A 19,641-nucleotide genomic window follows, 5' to 3' on the forward strand; every position below is an offset into this window, starting at 1 on the left:
AACATTTTTATGGAATAATGGTTAGATTTAGCTCACTAGTGTGTTCGGAAGAATTGTAGTACATAATACGAGTTATGTTTTGGTTAGAAAACTTTAGTTCCAGCTGTGACCGCATAGATGGCGCCAACACTAACTTTTCAACGGAGAGAGATAAAAATTAGGTGTCTTCTACAAAGTTGTAGAACAAGATTTTTTCAGCAATTTTGCCAAACATCTCGATATTCTATCTCTCTCCGTTGAAAAATTAGTGTTGGCGCCATCTATGCGGTCACAGATGGAACTAAAATTTTCTAACCAAAACATAACTCGAATTATGTACTGCAATTCTTCCGAACACACTAGTGAGCTAAATCTAACCATTATTCCACAAAAATGTTTAGTTTGTTAGAACCTAGTACTGATATTCTACCACGTACTGCTAGGCACCATGCAAAACTGACTCAGACATCACTTCATTAAAAGTTTTATAACTTCTTTCAACAAAGCCGGATTGACTAGCAGTCTTCGACAAAGTTGTAGACAATTAAATTATCTTTCTTATTTTCACTTACAGTGATAATACGATGCATACAGTGCCACCTAGCGGTGAAAATGCGAGCTAGTGGGTTTTCTCCATGTAAATCGTCGAAAAATCCCATACAAACTTCAGGCACCTTGGTCCGGTAGCTAGACTTGTCCGATTTGCTTCAAATTTGGAGCAAGTACTCCTGGTGGGACTAGGAATCGACTCAGGGGTGGGCCGAGTGAGTTTTCAAAAATTCATTATTTTTCTGGGCACTCTAATGTCCATGTCCTCATCCGTACTACTTTCCTGCTGCTCGCGTTCAGATGTTCCAGTTTGTGTCTTACTCTTATCCGTCGTTATTGTATGTTCGTATTTTTCGGCATTCGTTTCATTGTTGTTGTTACTGGTTGTTGGTGCTTGATCCGGAGATGTTGGTTTTGTAGCTGTTAGTGGTTTAGCGTAAGATGGTTGTGTGCTGATTTCAGTTGGATTTGAGTTTTCCTTAACAGTTTCTACCCAAGGTTTTCCGAGGTGCAGCTTCTTCGTGCAGAACTGGCACGTAGGAATTTGCCCTGGGTACGTGACTAGTGATGTCTGTTGAATGAGAGCATCGTCCCTTCCTAACACTATGAAGCTTAAGTAAGAGGGAATTGGCTTGGTCACACGCATTCTCACCACTCGAACACCGTTAGGGATGCCCGGGAAAAAATTCCTCCATGTATCATGTGTAACGGAGTCTACTTCTCCGTATTTTTGCAAGCATTTTTTAATCGCGCCGTCAGGTGTACGCGTAGCCAAATCATGGACCCGAACTTCTACAGCGCCGTTCTCGATGTATACGGGAATGCTATATTTAACATTGCCGCATTCGGCGGTGTGCTGAATGTTGTTTCGCGAGGCGAATGACTCAACTTGGTTAATGTTGTTGAACGAAACCAGCACGCAATGTTTGATATGATGCATTTGTAGGGTTTTCACTTCAGCCAGATTGAGTTCCATCTGCACTTTTAATAACTGTTCCACTTCCCGAATGGCTGGTCTTACGGAGCATTTTGAAAAATCAACAGCAACACAGTTCGGCCGCATCTGGGTTGCTTTTTGCTGGGCACCGTCACTCATCACTATATCGCACAGTAGGTACAGGCTATTGTTATATGGACTGCTTGTGTGATAGGCACCGATTGATTTTTAGGTAGAATTGACTGTTTCACTTGCGCGGGATGATTTTTTGCTTCTGCTCAGGGCGAGACAAACTGGTGGAAGCTCTTGTGTGGACTTGATTTGGTTACACAGTTACAGAGTTACCGTTCAGCTGCTCACGTTACATCACTGCCAAAGTTTTGAAGTGGAAGATGTACCCAGTCACGTGAAAATTAATTACTCAACAGAGTGCTAAAAGTTACGTTTCGCAGACGACGTCGATCTCTATACGGATGCTAGTAATGCTGGATGTAAATGAGACTGAGGATAACGTTATGAGCTAAGGTCTCGTAGCCCTCAGACGAGCGCAGTTCAATAGCATTAGTAGCTGAATGGCAAATATTTGACACACTAACGAAGAATATGTTATTATTTGATTAGTTCCATGCTTGAATGTACAATAGTTTACAGAATTCGGGTTTCGGACAATGATACAAACATATATGCTAGTACGTTATTAATCACATTGTATTGACCACTGAAAACATGTTTCTTAGATTAGTCTGAATTATGATAAATAGAAATGATATAGTATGATAAAGAAACTCATAAATAATTAAATAAGTTAGGATAAATAAATTAAGTAATACTAAGAAATTCAGTAATTGCACCTTGAAAGTGACTAGTTCAAATGAATTACAGTTAAATTTTCTAACCCGTTGCGGTTGACTACTAACTTAAAGCACACAGCTGTAATTACTAAAAAAATGTTACGAATAAACGCACCTTGTAGATGAGATCAATAATTATGAGAGTATTTCATTTATTAGTGCCAGATAGCTCCAGAATATCAACATGCATCAAACTAAAGGATTTGCTTTTATTTGATTGTTTTTGATTTTTGAGTCAATGTTTTCAGCATTAAAAGAATCTAGTTTTTCTTTACTTTTTTCGGTTGAAGTATGGTAACAGTATGGTAATGGATCTTAACAAGCAACCTAACCACTTTTACTGTGACTTCTGGATCGCGAGCGACTGCGGCTATTGTAACTGCTGCCACTCGATTGCGACGATAGAGACGAACGGCGATATGGTATGGGACGTTTCCGAGCACTGTCATTGTGATGGTGGATAGTTAGTGACATCCATGGCAAGCGGTAATGCGTTCGAGAAAAATTAATTAGGATTAGTAACAAGGAACAGGTATGTGACATTGCAAATGAGTTAACTAACTTACCGTAAGACTGTTCAAAAAAAAGTCTCAAAATGCTTTCGGAACATTTTAGAACACCAAACAAAAATATAATCTACATTTCCAAGCTTTGATTCAATGTTACAAAATACACTTGAAACTTATAAGTAAACTGAAAAGTAGTTCTACGCAACACAATGACACTCTGTCAAAGGGTGATAACTGAAAAATAGACTCGTGCTAGTATTTCTAAAACGAGTTCAGAAGCCAAAAGTGCTTCATCAAATGATGAAATGATTAAGCGAGCGAATAATATTCAAGTAAGACAGAACACTAGATCTATCTTCGTCTCCGCCTCCGGACGGAACGATCGGAACTACTCGATCTGCTACTAGAGCTACTACTGCTGGATCTACCACGCGATTTCCGCGTTCTCGAGCTGAACCGAAGGAAAAAAAAACAACACCATAAGAAAAGTAAATAAAAATAAATCAAATTAAGCAACAAAGGGCATAAATTCATGAACCATCGGGTTGAGCCGAAGATCTACTAACACTTACCTGGTAATTCGACGCCGATCAAGAAAACTGGGTGAACCGGCCCGGCGTGGTATCGAAAGTGATCGAGAACGGCGCGGCGGGGGTGTTTTGGACCTGGATCGTGAAGTACTGCTGGGCGATCGGGAGTGGCTGCTATCGCGACTGGAACGCGAGCGAGATCGGGACGAGCGGCTGCGGGAACGGGAGCTGCGTGAACTCGAACTGGAGCTGCTGTAGCTGCGCGATCTACGGTTATGGTAGGCATAAGTATAAGATTTCTTGTAATTCTTGGGTGTTGATGATGAGACATTTCTTAGTAAGTTGATTGACAATCTATTTCTAAGTGAGCAGCCGAAACAAACTAGTTTGCTTAAGGCAGTCTCTTAGAACGACTTACTGTCAACTTGCCGAAGTAGTGAAATGTCACGGCACATTCCAAAAAAAAAATCTGTTTTTGGTATGACTAATCTTACCTATGCGATCTGGATCGGGATCTAGATCTCGACTTGGACGCACTGCGGGACTTCCTCGGATTGGCCGACTCCATTGTACCGGATATTTTTTCCTTCAGTAAATTATCAACTGCGCTCAGGATAGTACTTTTCGTCAGACTAACAGTTGTACCATCGTTCTTACTGTCATCCATCCGGCAGGCTCCAACCGTTGTCAAAATGTCATGAATATCCTTCTTCATCTGACTTGTGGCGAAACCGCTGCCCGGTGACGGTCCACTTCTGGCGGGGGTCTCATTTTTTCTAACTATTTCCTCTGGCGGTTCGGAACAGAATTCAATTCCCTTCCCACCGCCAACAGTGCCTGTATTGATGGCCGCTAAACTAGCAGACGTCTTAGCTTGCTGAATCTGAATGTTCCGTTCACGACTTTCTCCCACTCGGGGAGGACCTACCTCCGAGGGATCGCCTTTACTGGACTGCTCTGAAACGGATATCTTTTTCTCCAGACATTGTTTCGCTTTAGCGGCCAAATCGTGCTTCAATGCTTTTAGTAAGCATAGATCCTTATCCTCGCGAGTGTCGCTGTAGGAAGGTAAGAAGGCGTCCAAATGATCGGACCTGTCTTTTTTGTTGGATTTTCCGCTTTGATCTTGTGATTCTGCATCCGATTCCGACGAAGATGAAGCTGGGGATTGTAGTTTGACAACTGGTTGGATTACCTGCGGTAGCTTTTTCTTCGGTTTCTTGCTATGCTTGGGTTTATCGCTTGAAGCTGGAACTGATCGTTTGGGAGTTGGACTTTTTGTTTGTTTTGGGGGTGGACTTTCTGTTCGTCTTGGAGGAGTTTCTGGTGATTGTTTGTTATTACCGACATGCTCAGTTGGCTTGCGTATCTCTGGTGTTACTTCAACGGTCTGTTTTGGAGGCGAGCGTCTGAATTCACTAGCTCTCGATCGTGGCGGAGAGGGCGTGTTGTCTGTACGCTTTCTTGAAGCAGGCGAACGGGAGAGTGAGTCTTTTTTCTTACTGGTCGATGCATCCATCAAGGGGGGAGTGCAATGGCGTCTCTTTTTCGCAGGAGATCTTGGCGGTGATTTGGACATGTGCTTCGTGGATGGCGAGGAACGTGGAGGATCATGAAGTTGTTTCGGTGAATGCATAGGTTGGGGGCTATTTTTCTTCGACTTCACTTCTGTCGACGGAGACTTAGGAACAGACGAAGTTTGACACAACTCTTTCGATCGGGAGCGCAATTTTGTGTCTTTAGTTTGTTTTGCTGCTTTATCCAGTATGTCACGATATCTTTCTGGGTCTCGTTGTGCTGGCGAATAGCTAAGATCGGACGACGCAGAACCGGAAGAATCTCTGGACGAAGAGCGACTTCGATTGTTCTTAGTTTGCACAGTCTTCGGTGTCGTGGACTGATAGTCATCTGGAGGGGGTGATCTTTGAGCCAGAGACGGCTTCTCTGGGCTTGGTGTATGAGAAGATTTTTTACCCTGTGGGGATTTTGATCGTAACTTCTGCTTACTCACTGGCGATCTGGATCGATTCGTTTTTTTAGAAACGTCCGCTGATCGTGATCGCCGCTGTCTGTGACTGACTGGAGATTGTACACGGCTATCTCGGCTTGACGAGGGATGGTTAGACGGGTGCTTTTTCACTTTGTCTGAAGATCGAGAACGTTTGCGTTTTGAAACAGCAGGGGATTCAGATCGCTCTCTTTGCCTGCTGACTGCAGGAGACTTTGAGCGATCTTTACGTTTGCTAATCGGAGATCTGGATCGTTGCTTGCGGTTGTTCATATTGCGTTCCTCTTGGTTGTTTGGTGGTGATTTTGATTGTGGTCTTCTGCGTTCTCTTGGCGAGCGTCGGTGATCTTTTCGAACGGGCGAAGGGCTAGGTGTTTTTTTCCTTGAATTTCTAGGTGCGGGTGATTCTTGACGATTTTTAGATTTCGGGGGTGGACTGAGCTTTTTCTTGGGGCTGATGCTACTGTCTCGTTTTCTGTATTTTGGTGAAACAGATCTTTCAGAATCAGTGCGATCTTTTGATTTGTTCCGACGAACTTTGGACGATTCATGTAGATTTCTAGATTTCGCTGGAGGACTGGATTTCGGCTTAGGACTGACACTTCTCTCCCGTTTTCTGCTACTTGGCGAAACAGATTTTTTAGAATCCTTGCGATCTTTTGATTTGTTTCTAGATGTTTTAGGAGCTGGCGATTCGTGTCTGTTTCTAGGTTTTGCTGGTGGACTATGCCTTTTCCTAGGACTGACGCTTCTGTCTCGTTTTCTGTAATCTGGTGAGACAGATCTTTTGGAATCTGTACGATCTTTTGATTTATTTCTAGAAGATTTAGGTAGCGGTGATTCGCGCCTATTTTTGGTTTTTGCCGGAGGGCTGGTCTTTTTCTTGGGACTGACGCTTCTGTCTCTTTTCCTGTAATCTGGGGAAATAGATCTTCTAGTGTCTCTGCGATCTTTTGACTTGTTCCTAGATCTTGGAGCTGGCGATTCGTGTCTGGTTTTAGTTTTTGCTGGCGAAATTGACTTGTTCTTGGGGCTGACACTACGATCTCTTTTCCTGTAATCTGGGGAAATTGATCTCTTAGGATCTCTGCGATCTTTTGGCTTATTTTTAGAGGATCGTGGGGCTGGCGATTCTTGTCTTGCTTTAGTTTTTGCTGGCGAGCTTGCCTTTTTCTTGGGACTGATGCTTCTGTCTCGTTTTCTGGATTCGGGTGAAACAGATCTTCTAGATTCTTTGCTATCTTTTGATTGATACTGGCGCTTCGCTCTGGAACCAGAACGTTCTCTTTGTCGGCTAGTCAAAGCAGCTCGTTCACTTCGTTTTTCCCTAGACCTTCGATCATCCCTGTTTTTACTAGCTGATCTTGAGCGATGTCTACGTTTATCATTGAACTTAGTTTGCTCATTTGCCATGCTATTGGATCGAGAACGCTCTCTATGCTTGACTCTCATTTCATCTCTCTTCTTATTTTTGGACCTTGATCTTGACCTCGAGCGACGCCCGGACTTCTTTTTTTCACCATCCGACTTCTTAGGTGATTTATCCTTTCTTCGTTCTTTATTTTTTTCAACACTTTTGTCACGTCTTTCTTGAGACTTATTGCGTCTACTTCTTTCCTTCGAAGCCACCGGAGACCTTTCCTTGCGTAATGATCTTGATCTCGATCTTGATCGGGCTTTCTCCATCGATCTGTTGGAGCGATTTCTTGACCGACCCCTTCTTTCCCGATGTTCGTCTTTTGTGTGGCGATCCTCACGATTGCGTTGTGTCTGCTGATACTGGCGGTCATCCCGGCTTTCATTGTCTCTTCGATCATGATGAGATCGAGTCGAGCTCGATTCCGCATGACGATCCCTATCTTTCTTGCTGGTTGCCTTTTCTCGAGTCTGAGCTGGTCTTTTCGTAGGAGAACTAGGATATATAAAAACAAATTACAATCGTTTCTACAACGACCCTTTGAAAGTAAACTCACCTGTCACGTGAGAGGGAGTCTGACTTTGCTCGCTTCTTTTTGGTACTTTTCTTTTTCTGTGTGTGGGAGTTAAAATACAAGAAATGTTTTACGAAGTGTTCTTGGAAGTTGCGCTAGTCTAACTAAATGACTAATTACTATTTTACTGTCAATTTCAAAATAGATACAAAATAAAGCTTTCATAAAGAACAAATAATTTAAAATAAAACTGTTTTAAACTTGATGGATGTATCTGAGTGTGATTTATGAAACGTAGATTAATGAAACAAAATACAAATAATAAAAAGTACAACTTACGTTCAATGTAAATCGAGATTTTTTCTTATTAAGGTGGGGATTTGTGCGATGCGGCCTTTGGGAGGTTTCACCTCAGAGCTAGGTATACATAACGAATGAAACTGTGAGAAAGATCAGCATAGGATTAAGGAGCAGAGCGATCTGGCTCTGATAAGCAAACTCTGTATGAAGGGCATTGTTCAGAAAAGCTGAACATCGTTTGTGCTAGGATTTGCGGAGAACCGATTGTCTTGTATCGGTTTCCGATACATATTTTTTGGCGGTATGCAAGAATGCGGCAATTCAAACATACACTATGACGGCGTATCTCGAGATACATTGATTAAAACTCAGATAATCAAATATATGTATAAATAAAAAAAACAGAAGAATTAGGTCCCTCTGGCTACTTGTTCAATTTGCGATAATGTTAGTGACATATCAGATATTGTTGCCACTAGATGATACCATCTAATAGCTGTGTAATGCAACATGAAAAGCTATCCGTTAGGGTGACAATAAAAAGTTATCCGCAAGATTTCAGGAGAGCGACGGATTTTTTAGCAAAAGGATGGGCACTCATCTCGAAGCGACTGTGCAGTTTGTCGCAATGTATCAGGATTTCGAAAACCTCATTGACCTAACCTAGTATCTACGATCGTGGATGAACTGTTTCTGGCTGTGAAGGCACAGCAGCTAGTTAAAGATCACAACTCAGTGCCCAATAGTAGCCTCTAAAAGTGACAATTCTCAATTTTGGCGACAGAATCCCATTTTCGATCCCTGGTGGACGAAGTTACCCGTCATATAGACGTCTACGCTACCTTAAACAAAAAATGACCGTGATGTGAATGCCGTTGACAAATCGACACAGACGACGTGGAGAGCTGCGAAGTCGCACTGAACTGGTCTGTAGTCGATATAAGAAAGATAGTCAAAATGTTCGGAATTTGTCTCTCTGTACGCCCCTCAGAAGAGAGAAAGAGATAAAGAAAGACAAGGGGCAAGTTGTTCTTCTCTCAAATGTGAATATCGCCCGCATAGTTTGGTGCATGGAGACATGGCACCAATTCCAGAACGCGACGTTCAATCCAAAGCATCGGTGTTAACCAAGGTATACAAGCCGCATCTACCGAACGCCAAAGAATCAGAGACAACCATTTTGGTAAATCACCAAGCGACTACATCCTGCTTAAGCTATGTTGCCTACATTCCGTACTGCTACCCACCTCAGTGGTAGACGTCATTCTTTTCAAATCGCGGGGTTCAATTTCTACTCCGGCTCACAACAAGGTTCCTCACAGATTTAAGTTTGTTTTCACGGATAAGTTCGCGAAAAAAAACATGATTTGGCGAGTGATCTATTTCTGTGGTAGGAAAATCAGCTTATTTGTGACGAATATAACTATAAATTCGGAGGTATACAATAGGGGATGCCTCGACAAAGGGATTTTACGCTTTATTAAACCCCACGATGGTCCAGTTACGATTTAACAAGATCTAGTCAGCTGCCATTGCAGCAAGGACCTTCTACGACGGTACAACGACATTAGCGTCAAGCTCACAAAAAGCTTAATCTACCAAATTGCCCTAGATCCGGCCAAGAGAGAAGTATTGGGCGATAATGAAGTGGAAACTGGAGATGAAGGAAGTCAGTCGTCAGCCACATAGGTCGGATGTAGAATTAATGGAATTAGCTAGCCAACGCCATGACTGGTGTATCGATGAGACCCGTCGCTGCGGCAATGCTACCGAGCACAGCACTTCATTTGACGATTTGGGAAATTTGCATAGTACCAGGCGTTTGATTCTTATATCAAAAGACAGCTTCGGTTTATATTCCTCGTCCGCAAACAGAATCTCTGTGCTTACTATTGAAACATCATTCAGGGTAGGCATGTTGTTTAGTGTTCACGCAAAACGTGTGACTTTTTGGATTTTAGTGTCTAACTAGCGCCAATTTGGTGCTGGTTTGGACTTATCTAACTAGCATTAAGTTGGTGTTAATTACTGACGAGGAGAATCCGAAACACTAAAAAACCATACTTTAACCCTCGACACATGCGGTAGGTTCGTGTCCGAATTGGTGACAGCAGCTAGCGAAGTATCCTTTGAACTTCCCGTAGTAGTGTCCGCGTCGAGAAACAACCGGTCAAAATCCAAGGACACCGGCACATTGCATACCCCCTCGGTGAAATGAAACTCACATACGTTTCCAAATCGAAATGCATCACCTATAGCGGCTCGTAGTGCATCAAACAACTCAAAGCAAGGTAAGCCATGCTGAGCATGTGGGCGAACTGGCCATCGAGTGGCCGAATGCCATCAATTCAAGAGCGCGAGTCTGGATGAACGCTGGAAGCTGATCCAGCAGAAGGGGATGTGCCGAACCTGCCTCAACAGTCACGGAAAATGACCGTGTCGTTTCTGGAATGGATGTGGAATCGAAGGGTGCCACCATAAGCACACACTCTTCTCCACATTTCTAACGTTACTCTGGAAAACGTCTCCATCTCTGCGAACCATGTATCCTCCGGCGTCAAATGACCACTCTTCCGAATCGTGCCAACATTTGTCAAACGGTCTTCGCCGTTATAGACGAGGGCGCTTCCTTTACCCTGTTGGAGGAATCTGTAGCGAAGTAATTGAAGGGTACGGGTCCAACACAAGCCTTATTGACTCTCCAATGGACCGGAAATGTAAAGCGGGTTGAATCAAGATCGCAGTGCGTGAGCATCTCCATTGCTTGTAAGGACTGTGTTGCACGGTACAAAATCGATGATATTAGTACGGTTAGTCGTCTGGTTCTGCCTTCGCAAACCCTCAGATACAGTGATCTTGCACGGCGTTTCTCTCATCTTAGAGGTCTTCCGTTAGAGGATTACAAGCTAGTTCAACCCAAATTACTTATTGGTCTCGACAACTTCCGTCTGTGCATCCTGCTGAAGCCGCGCGAAGGAGGCCCGAGCGATCCAATTGGTGCAAAATGCCGGATAGGATGCAGTATTTATGGGTGTATTCCGGGCCAACCGTCTCGAACGGCAATCACTAACTTTCACGCCGGGGCAGTTTTCGATCCTGTTCGAGAGCTAAACGAGCAGCTCTGCGACTACTTTACTTTGGAGAACGTTGGAGTCCTGGGCCCATGTGTAGTTCCGGAATCCGATGACGACAAGCGTGTAAGAAAGTTGCTAGAGTATACAGCCAAGCGGCTACCTTTCGGGGCCCGGTTACGAGACGGGACTTCTATGGAGAACCGACAACCCAAACAGCTACCCGATGGCTGAAGGGACTTAAGCGGAAACTTCAAAAGGATCCGGCTATGGAGCAGCGCGTTCGCCAGCGGATCTTCGAATATGAGCGCAAGGGCTACTTTAACTGAGCTGACGTCTGTTGAGTCAAGCCGGTGTAATTTCTAGTCCTCAGAAACCAAACAAGATTCGCCTGATATGGGACGCAGCGGAAAAGTTGCGCGATGTATCGTTCAATTCTAAGTTATTCAAGGGACCGAATCTGTTGCCCCCGCTGCCACGAGCTCTGTACCAGCTTCGTCAGTATCCTGTAGCCGTTTGTGGAGACATGATGGAGATGTTCCATCAGATCAAGACTCGCCGACTGCCTGTCGGAACGGTTTCTGTTCTGGGACCATCCATCGGATTGGAGGTGTATGTGAAGGATGTGACCACATTTGGCTACACTTGATCCCCGGCGTCCGCACAGCATGTGAAGAACCTAAATGCAGAGGAGTTCGCCGGCGAATATCCCCGAGCCGCTACAACTATCCGGAACAACCACTATGTAGGCGACTACTTAGATAGCTTCGCGACGGTTCAGGAGGCAATACCGGTTGTGAACGAGGTGAAGTTGGTACATGCAAAGAGAGGCATCGAACGAAGTAAGGGTGCTGGAGAGCGAGAAATCGCCGGAGTGGTTATAAGCCTATTTCATCCGCTCGGTTTCGTCGCGTTTTTCTTTGTGCACGGGAAAATTCGTTGGCGAAAGGTACCGAATGGGATCAACGGATTCCAAACCTTCTCTACAGGTGGTGGCTACAGTGGTCTTCGGACAGTTAAACCAGATTCGCATAGCCTACTTTAGGTCACCCTTTCCTAAGACCCTGGATCGATTCCAACTACACGTGTTCGTAGATGTTAGCGAAATGGCGTGTGCTGCGATGGCCTATTTCCGACTGGAGAGTGACAGTTGCGTGCAAGTGGCACTCGTTGGGGCCAAAGTGAAAGTTGTCCCATTGAAAACGTTGTCTATTCCTAGAATCGGATTGAAAGCCGCCAACCTTGGGGTTCGCTTGGCCGGTGCATCCAAAGTCAGCGCTCTTTCCCAAACAACTTGCGATACTTCTGGGGCGATTCGAAAACCGTTCTCGCTTGGATTAAATTAATCGATCACAGACGGTATCACAAATTTGTTGCTGTTTGCGTCGGAATGGATGTACGTACCATCGAAACGCATCGTTGCCGATCTCGCGACGAATTGGTCTGCAGCTGACGATGGACAACCCTTGGTTCCAGCCTCTGGATTCTTTCCAAATTGCCGAAAGAAATTGGCCTATGCAAGAACCGATTGAGCAAACTGAGGGAGAATTAAGGAATGTTCACTGTCATTTCGCACACTTTGCGTTGGTGGTATTCGCCCGGTTTAGCAGTTGGACCAAAATGTACCGTTCAGTAGCATACGTGCTCCGTTTCATCAACAACATTCGGCGGAAGCAAGGACAAGCTAATAAGCTTGACAATCTTACCAGCGATGAGTTGTGGCAAGCGGAAGAAGAGCTGCGGAAGATGGCGCAAGACGATGTTTATCCTGACGAAATTGCCGTACTCGTCCAAACTTAAGGCCCACCGGATAAACGTTATTACGTTTTGGATAAGGCCAGCGACATCTACAACAAGTGGCCGTTCCTCGATAAGAATGGAGCTCTGCGGAGTCGTGGCCGAATCGGTGCGGCACTCTACACACCGACCGAAGCTAAGTAATCCTCCCTAAACAACATTGACGAATTTCGCGCTAAATCGTATTCAGAGCCTCAGATTTTAATGAAACTTTCTGTACATGAGAACTTTGTCACAAAAAGCCACTTTGCATACCCTTAACTCAGACAAATCCCGATCCATGCTAGTGATCGCGTGCCGAACCCAAATCGAAGAACTAAGCATTGTCAACACTATCTACCTTGTCTGGGTGCCCGGACATTGCGGTATTACTGGAAATGAATGGGCTGACGAAGGGCAGGTTCAGCGATTGACTTCGTTGGTCCTGAGCCCGCGCTGGCAATTTCGACAAGTAGGATAAGGAAAAAAAATACGGTCCTGGGCTTCGTCCGAGCACCGCAACTATTGGAGAAATTTACAAACGTGTCGCCAAACAAAGGCGTTTCTAGAACAACCATGCCCAGTGGTTTCGAAAAATCTCTTACATTTTTCGAAGCTCCACTGCGGCATGCTGACCAGGGATTTAACCGGCCACTGCAAACTCAATTATCACATGGCAACTATTCAGCGCGCTGAGTCTTTTTCATGTGATCTTTGTGAATCCGACTACGGAACCTCATATCATCTGATATGCAACTGTCCAGCGGTAGCGCAATTGCGATTTCGAGTCTTCCGCCGTCCTTATATAGACGAAACCATGTTTGGACGACTGAAACTCAGAGACATACTAAAGTTTCTTATCCAATATGGTAAAGAGCTTTAGGCTCATTCGCAGACAAGTTGAACTACTTGTGAGTTTAACTTGCCTGTTGTTTATTTTTGTTTTGTGCTGTTATTTTTCCCACCCTTCCAATTCTACTTCCCCACACCTCCTTGTCCTTTCCTTCCGCTCAGGAAATGATGAAAACACACGGCAAGGCCCAAATCCCCGACTACATACGGGGAACGTGCTATTTGAGCCAATATATTCTGATTCCTGATTGCATACTTTTTTCCAAAAATGATCTAGACTGTCTTTTGAAAAGGGTCAAACTTTTTTTACCATTTTTTTTTCAAATGGCTATAGTCTAAAAATGACAAATCCTACAAAAAATGTTGTAGGAGTGATTTTCACAAAATTAATCATATTTTGAATAAAAATATTGAAAAAATATCGATTTTAAAAATTTAAAGTCCATTTACAAAAAAAAACCATCTTTGATTTGGATGACATTTTGTTCCAAGACAGGTCATTATGTTCCCTACCTACCGTCAAAAATTCAAGTGAGGAAAAAAAATTATTTGAAAAAAACTTTTCCTTGTCCAAACTGAATTCATTTTTTCTAACTAAACTAAAACTAAAAAACTAAACCAATGAAAGTCATAATCATCTCAGAATCCAATTTTCCAACTGCTAGTTGCCTGATACATGCAAAAAGTATCATTAACGAATTTGGTATATATTCATAACAAACTTGAATGAGGGCAAAGCTAAGCCATTTTACATCATCGACATTTGCGAAATTTAACTAAATACCACTTGGCCGTGTACGAAGAAGTATCTTGTCTATGTACCCACCCGGGAAGTAGAGATTGATGGTGTAGTCTCCAACAGGGGCCTTAATTGCGAAGTATGGGGTTCGCTTCTTCAAGAACCCTTTGCTTCTGCCAGTGAAAATTCTGGTTCGCTAGCAATTGCGTTCAGGAAAAATCAAGGAGTATAAGAAAACAACTTATTTTCCATCAGCCTCATTTCGAACCTTTCACCGAATCTGCTCATCTAAACTTCGATCTTTTGGACGGGGCTAGTTTACCTGTTCGCCTTTTTGTGCTGCGAGGCATGAACTGCCGTTGTTGCAAACAATTGGTCCTACAGCGACTAATTGTAGAAACAAGGCACGCTGTGGAAAATGCGGGGAGAATAATGAAAAGTTTCCCTACTGTGGAGAGACTCCGGATGAACTCTCGGCGTATTCCGCATATAAATTATGTGGTCTCGGTAATCTTAGAAACTAGCAGGAATTTCCACATGGGTCATCAAAAACCCACAGTGTCTCTATATTTCAGTCTCTACAACCGCGAACAGTCTCCTATTTCGTGGTGGTGGGCAGAGATTGCTTAGAATTATACGCGAAAGGGACTTTTGAACGTCGGATCGCCCGAGTTTTGTTTTCGAATATACAAATGAAAATGAAAAACTTGATGAAAGCTGAAAACGCGATCATTGGCACCGGTCCGCCATCGGACTGGTCATCAGATCATCAGAGAAACAATGCTTCGTCTGGTGGCTAGGGCCTACGTGGTGTATTCGATTCATCCTGTGATTTAAATACACGGAACGTTCGTCGTATGGTGACAGCTATAGATCGCTTTTATGCTAATTATTGGCAGTAGTGGTGAGTGCAATCATCAAAGAGGCTGTGCTGCCAGCATTCTCCCCACAAAATTGATGGTTTTAAATTTACCTATCAAAGATCATACCCGCATCGTTACAGTTACAGGAGGATCTCCGTTTGATGGAGCATGGGGAAAACATGGAAGTTTTTGAGTACTTTATCTGAAAAATAATAGCAGATTACCTTAGTTTGAATTATTTCGCAGTGCTCCATTCCGGGTAATGAGAAGACGGACACTTGGGTTAGAATGATAATGAGAAGGCATTAGAAGAAGATATTTATGAAAAATCACGTAGCTTCAACGAGTTTTTAAATATTTCTTCTCAGAGGACACTCGAAAATTGGAAAATTTCGTAGGACAATGGAAGTTCAGGAATCCCAAATGTATCAACAAACCTTGGTCCAAGAGAATGGATGAGGGTCATGGATTCATTAGGCTGATATCTCGGGTCATGTAAAATCGTTATACGTAGAAGGCCCATCTCCGGCGTATTGGGGTCGTGGAGAGCGGTCTTTGCGCTTGTGGTGGCGGTTATCGCGATATTAAACATGTTGTCTGGTCGTGCGCTAAGTGTTCTAGTACCAGATCTCCGTTAAACGAATCCCTTTGGCCTCGATCCAGTCCAGTCCGAGATGCAATACCAAATTCGCTACTGATACTTTTTGCATGTATCAAGCAACTAGCAGTTGGGAAATTGGATTCTGAGATGATTATGACTTTCATTGATTCAGTTTTCGATAAAAATACACTGAAAAAAAAGATTAGTTTGGACTAGGACGTTTTTTTCAAATAACTTTTTTACTTGAAAGTGTCTAGTTTGAATTATTGACGGTAGGTAGGGAACATAATTACCTATCTTGGAACAAAATTTGATCCAAATCAAAGATGGGTTTTTTTTTGTAAATCGACTTTGAATTTTTAAATTGGATTTTTTTTCAGTGTAAAGTCGATGAAGAATTTATTCAATATTTTTATTCAAAAATTTGACTAATTTTGTGAAAATCGCTCCTGCAACATTTTTTGTAGGATTTGTCATTTTGAAACTATAGCCATTTGGAACAAAATTGGTAAAAAAAGTTTGACCCTTTTCAAAAGATAGTCTAGATCATTTTTGGAAAAACAAAGTTGAAACAAAGTTTTTGAAATGCAAAGTGGCTTTTTGAGACAAAGTTCTCATGTACAGAAAGCTTCGTTAAAATCTGAGAGGGTGCTGCCAACATTTGTTCGAATTGGCTCGAAATTCGTCTACAGCGATTTTTTCCAAAACAACAACCAACACCACCAATAAGGAATCAAATACCGATGAAGAAGGATTTACAATAGCGATAGCGAACATCCGACCGTGAGCAACACGAATGCCGTACCGATGACGACATGGACATAAACGAAAACGCGAGAGAAGAGGGACCGAATGACCTCCAAGGTGTGGCAGACAATGCACCTAATGTTTCACCACCAAGGAAGAGGATCTCAACACGCAGCAGTAAGATGCGTTAACAAAACCCGACTAACAGGCTGTAACGACATTTTTTTCTATTATTACATATTGTAAAAACACGGAAGATCCACGGCTCAGTTGTGCTAACGCATTGAGTCGTGTCAAATATATTTAAAATAAAAAAAAATAATTGCCAATCATCTGTTCTTCCTCGGACGTCATCATAGCCCAGGGATAGGGTTTGTGCATTGGGCCGGAGTCCCAAGGATTGCATGTTCGAATCCTACCTCCGGGGGGAATTTTTTAGAGGGAATCCTACCTCTCTATCACAGACGCTATGAAATCAACATCTACTGGAGCATTAGAAGCCTTGCTTCATTTGCCTTCGTGTTATGAGAGAAGCGAGACTTGGCTTTCTAAAGGTGCATCTTGACCTCAGTTACAGATAAAATGGAGGCCAAACCGAACTTCGACATTTTATATGAGGTCCACAAAGTGGATCGACAGATATGAGATGTAGGAACAATATCACTCTGCTGAAATAACACATATAAACAAACAAACAATCCGTTCCCGACGATTATGGATTAGAGTAGATTGTAACAAAAGATAAACTAAATAGTGGTCGTAGTGGCAAAGTTTGCTCGAACAGAAAAAGCGGCTTTCGCAGGGGCTCGCGTCATTACGGATCAAAGATTCACGATTCGTCAAGTCTAGCAGAAGTGTCCCGAATACAACGTAACCACTGATCATCTGTTTATAAATTTCAAAGCTGCATATGATAGTATCGATCGAAACTAGCTCTGGCAAATAATGCACGAATACGGGTTCCCAGACAAACTGAACAGATTGATCAAAGCGACAATGGGTCAAGTGATGTACTACGTCCGAGTACCAGTCCTCGAATCCTTTCGAATTTCGGAATTTTAACTTCATCGACATTGTTAGTGAGGCACGTAACTTTGAGAAGATTGTGGGGACATGCATCCAATTGATGGTTAAAGCAAAGTGGATTTGACTGGTTATAAATGTGTCAAAGACAAATTACATGATACCAAGAGGATCGAAGAAAGAAATAGTACACCTTTCGCTGAGAATATCGGTTGATGGTAAAGATATCGAGGTAGTCGATTATTTTGTGTATTTAGGCTGGTTGATGATGACCGCAGATAACGACATCAGCAGAGAAATTCAGACACAGATAGCTGCGCCTTGTTTGTGCTCCGAAAACCCTTTCGGTCGAACAAAGTACGCTACAAAACGTTGATTAGACTGATTGTCTACTACGGCAACGAAACCTGGATTATACTGGCGGATGACCAGCGTAAAGGGCGTTCCGCATCAGTTTTTAGAAAATTGGAAAAAATGGAGTCACACGGAAAGAAACATCGCGAATGGAGGGACCTGGATCCTCAATTCTCTCATCGAGACATCGGAAAACAACTCGGAATCGTGCAGTCAATGGTGAGTCGTTTGATTTAGCGTTACTACCAAACTCTGTGTATCGAACGAAAGGAGAAATGCGGTCAGAATGAATGGACTCTATTAGTGATCAGGATCAAAAGCGTGTAGTGAGAGTTTAAGCGGAATCCTAATGCTTCGATCAGGGAAGTTGACAAATAGTTGAATCTGTCCAAGTCTTTCGTTCAGAAAGCCAAGGACCGGGAGGGACTGCATACGTACAAAGTGCAGAAGGCTCCAAATCATGAGTAACAATACGGTGAGAAAGTCACTGGCCGGGAAACTGTGCACTCAGATGCTGACGAAGCCTTATTGTCTCATCGTGGATGATAAGACTTGCGTCAAGGCAGACTTCCGGCAACTTCCGGGGCTGCTGTTCTTCATCGCCCAGCACTAGTTTGATGTTCCGGAGGAAGTAAGGAAACAGAAACTTTCAAAGTTTGCTAATAAATACATGATTTGGCAAGCAATTTAATCTTGTGGCAAACGGAGTACGCCATTCGTCTCTACCGGGACTGTAAACAGGGAGATCTGCCTCAAGAAGTGTCTACAGAAGCGTCGGCTTCTTCTGTTGAAGCAACACGAGGACCATACGACCTTCTGGCCGGATCTAGTTTGGTGTAACTATTAAAACGTTGTCCTGGAGTGGTACGAAACCAGCGGGATAACCAACTGGGCATGTCCTTGGAAAGGCGGACGACAATTCGGTAAAATAGAAGTCAACAAAACAGTTGATATGTTACTTCTATATCAAGTGCTTTAAGATCTTAATGAAAAGGCGAATTTACTCTATGTGAAAATAGGTAGAAAGCCAAATTTCTAACTGAACCAGAGGGATTTTCCTAATATAATAAGTACTAAAGTGGTAAATAAAATAATCAAACGTTAATATGCGATCGGTTAAAGATAATTTTTCTATATCCACTTATAAAAATGTATGTATATAATTTCATAGTTTGCGGAAAAAACAGTTTCAAATAAAAAATACCTTGGACTCTTAAAATCGGTTTTCTTTAGAGCTCCCGTTAAATATTTGGCGAGAGAAAAAGTTAATAATCGTGAAAAAATTAATAAACTAATCGTTATTTCGCATATTATTAGGAGATGATAGCTTCGAATAATCAATTTTTGGCATTTAGCTATACACACACAACAAGGATTTCGATTATTACAACGATATATTTTGTCGGTATTTACAGTTGGCAAACTTTCTTTGCGGTACCGCAAAGAAAAGGAAGAAAAGAGAGAAGAAAAGAAAACATAATGAATCTAATTCATTTTCGATTGCTTCATGATTGTTACACAAACAAGCGTATTTCTGACGTGACATTCAAACAAACGAAGAAACCAGTTCGAGGGTCGTATAAAAAATATGCAAACCCGGCCACCACGAACTGCTTCCTTCGGCAAAACAAAACAAAAAGTGCAGCTCGTTTCAACTTCATGTACAACACACAGTGGGTACTCTTCTAGCATGTTAGGGAACGTACCTTATCCTTGCGAGATGCTTTCTTGCGCCTTGCTTCGCCGTCACGATCCGAGTGGTCCGAGTCCTCGCCGGAGCTGGCCGACGCTGAGTCGGAATCCGATGGGGCCTCGCTGCCACCATCCCGGTGACGTCCGGATCGTTTCGAGTGTTTCTTCTTTGATCTGTGGTGTGATGTTCATTCGTTGAAGTTGTGAACCAAAAAATATGGAAAATGAAACAAATTTGAAAGATCGATTAGAAAGGTGGCTCGTTTTTTCGCAGGAAGTGAATTAATTCCTATTAAGAACGGAACTCTTGCAGGATGGAAGAGATTCCT

The 19,641-nt window shown here is 42.9% G+C and overlaps 1 protein-coding gene across 5 annotated transcripts in view; it reads right to left on the bottom strand.

Moving 5' to 3' along the window:
• Window positions 1-2,155: 2,155 nt before the first annotated feature.
• Window positions 2,156-19,641, bottom strand: part of LOC131690957 (serine/arginine repetitive matrix protein 2) — an 83,147-nt gene continuing 65,661 nt past the window's right edge. For 4 of the 5 annotated variants that reach the window (XM_058977057.1, XM_058977056.1, XM_058977054.1 and 1 more), the window contains 5 exons: window positions 19,327-19,486; window positions 7,337-7,392; window positions 3,850-7,275; window positions 3,398-3,622; window positions 2,156-2,758 (listed from right to left, as the gene is read on the bottom strand). In XM_058977057.1, coding sequence (XP_058833040.1) covers window positions 2,644-2,758; window positions 3,398-3,622; window positions 3,850-7,275; window positions 7,337-7,392; window positions 19,327-19,486 — 3,982 coding nt within the window. In that variant the 3' untranslated portion in view covers window positions 2,156-2,643. Of the gene's footprint in view, window positions 3,277-3,397; window positions 3,623-3,849; window positions 7,276-7,336; window positions 7,393-19,326; window positions 19,487-19,641 lie in introns of all 5 variants that reach the window. The other variant, XM_058977055.1, reaches the window with a different exon arrangement.

The sequence above is a fragment of the Topomyia yanbarensis genome, chromosome 3 (assembly GCF_030247195.1).
Source record: "Topomyia yanbarensis strain Yona2022 chromosome 3, ASM3024719v1, whole genome shotgun sequence".
NCBI classification, from domain to species: domain Eukaryota; kingdom Metazoa; phylum Arthropoda; class Insecta; order Diptera; family Culicidae; genus Topomyia; species Topomyia yanbarensis.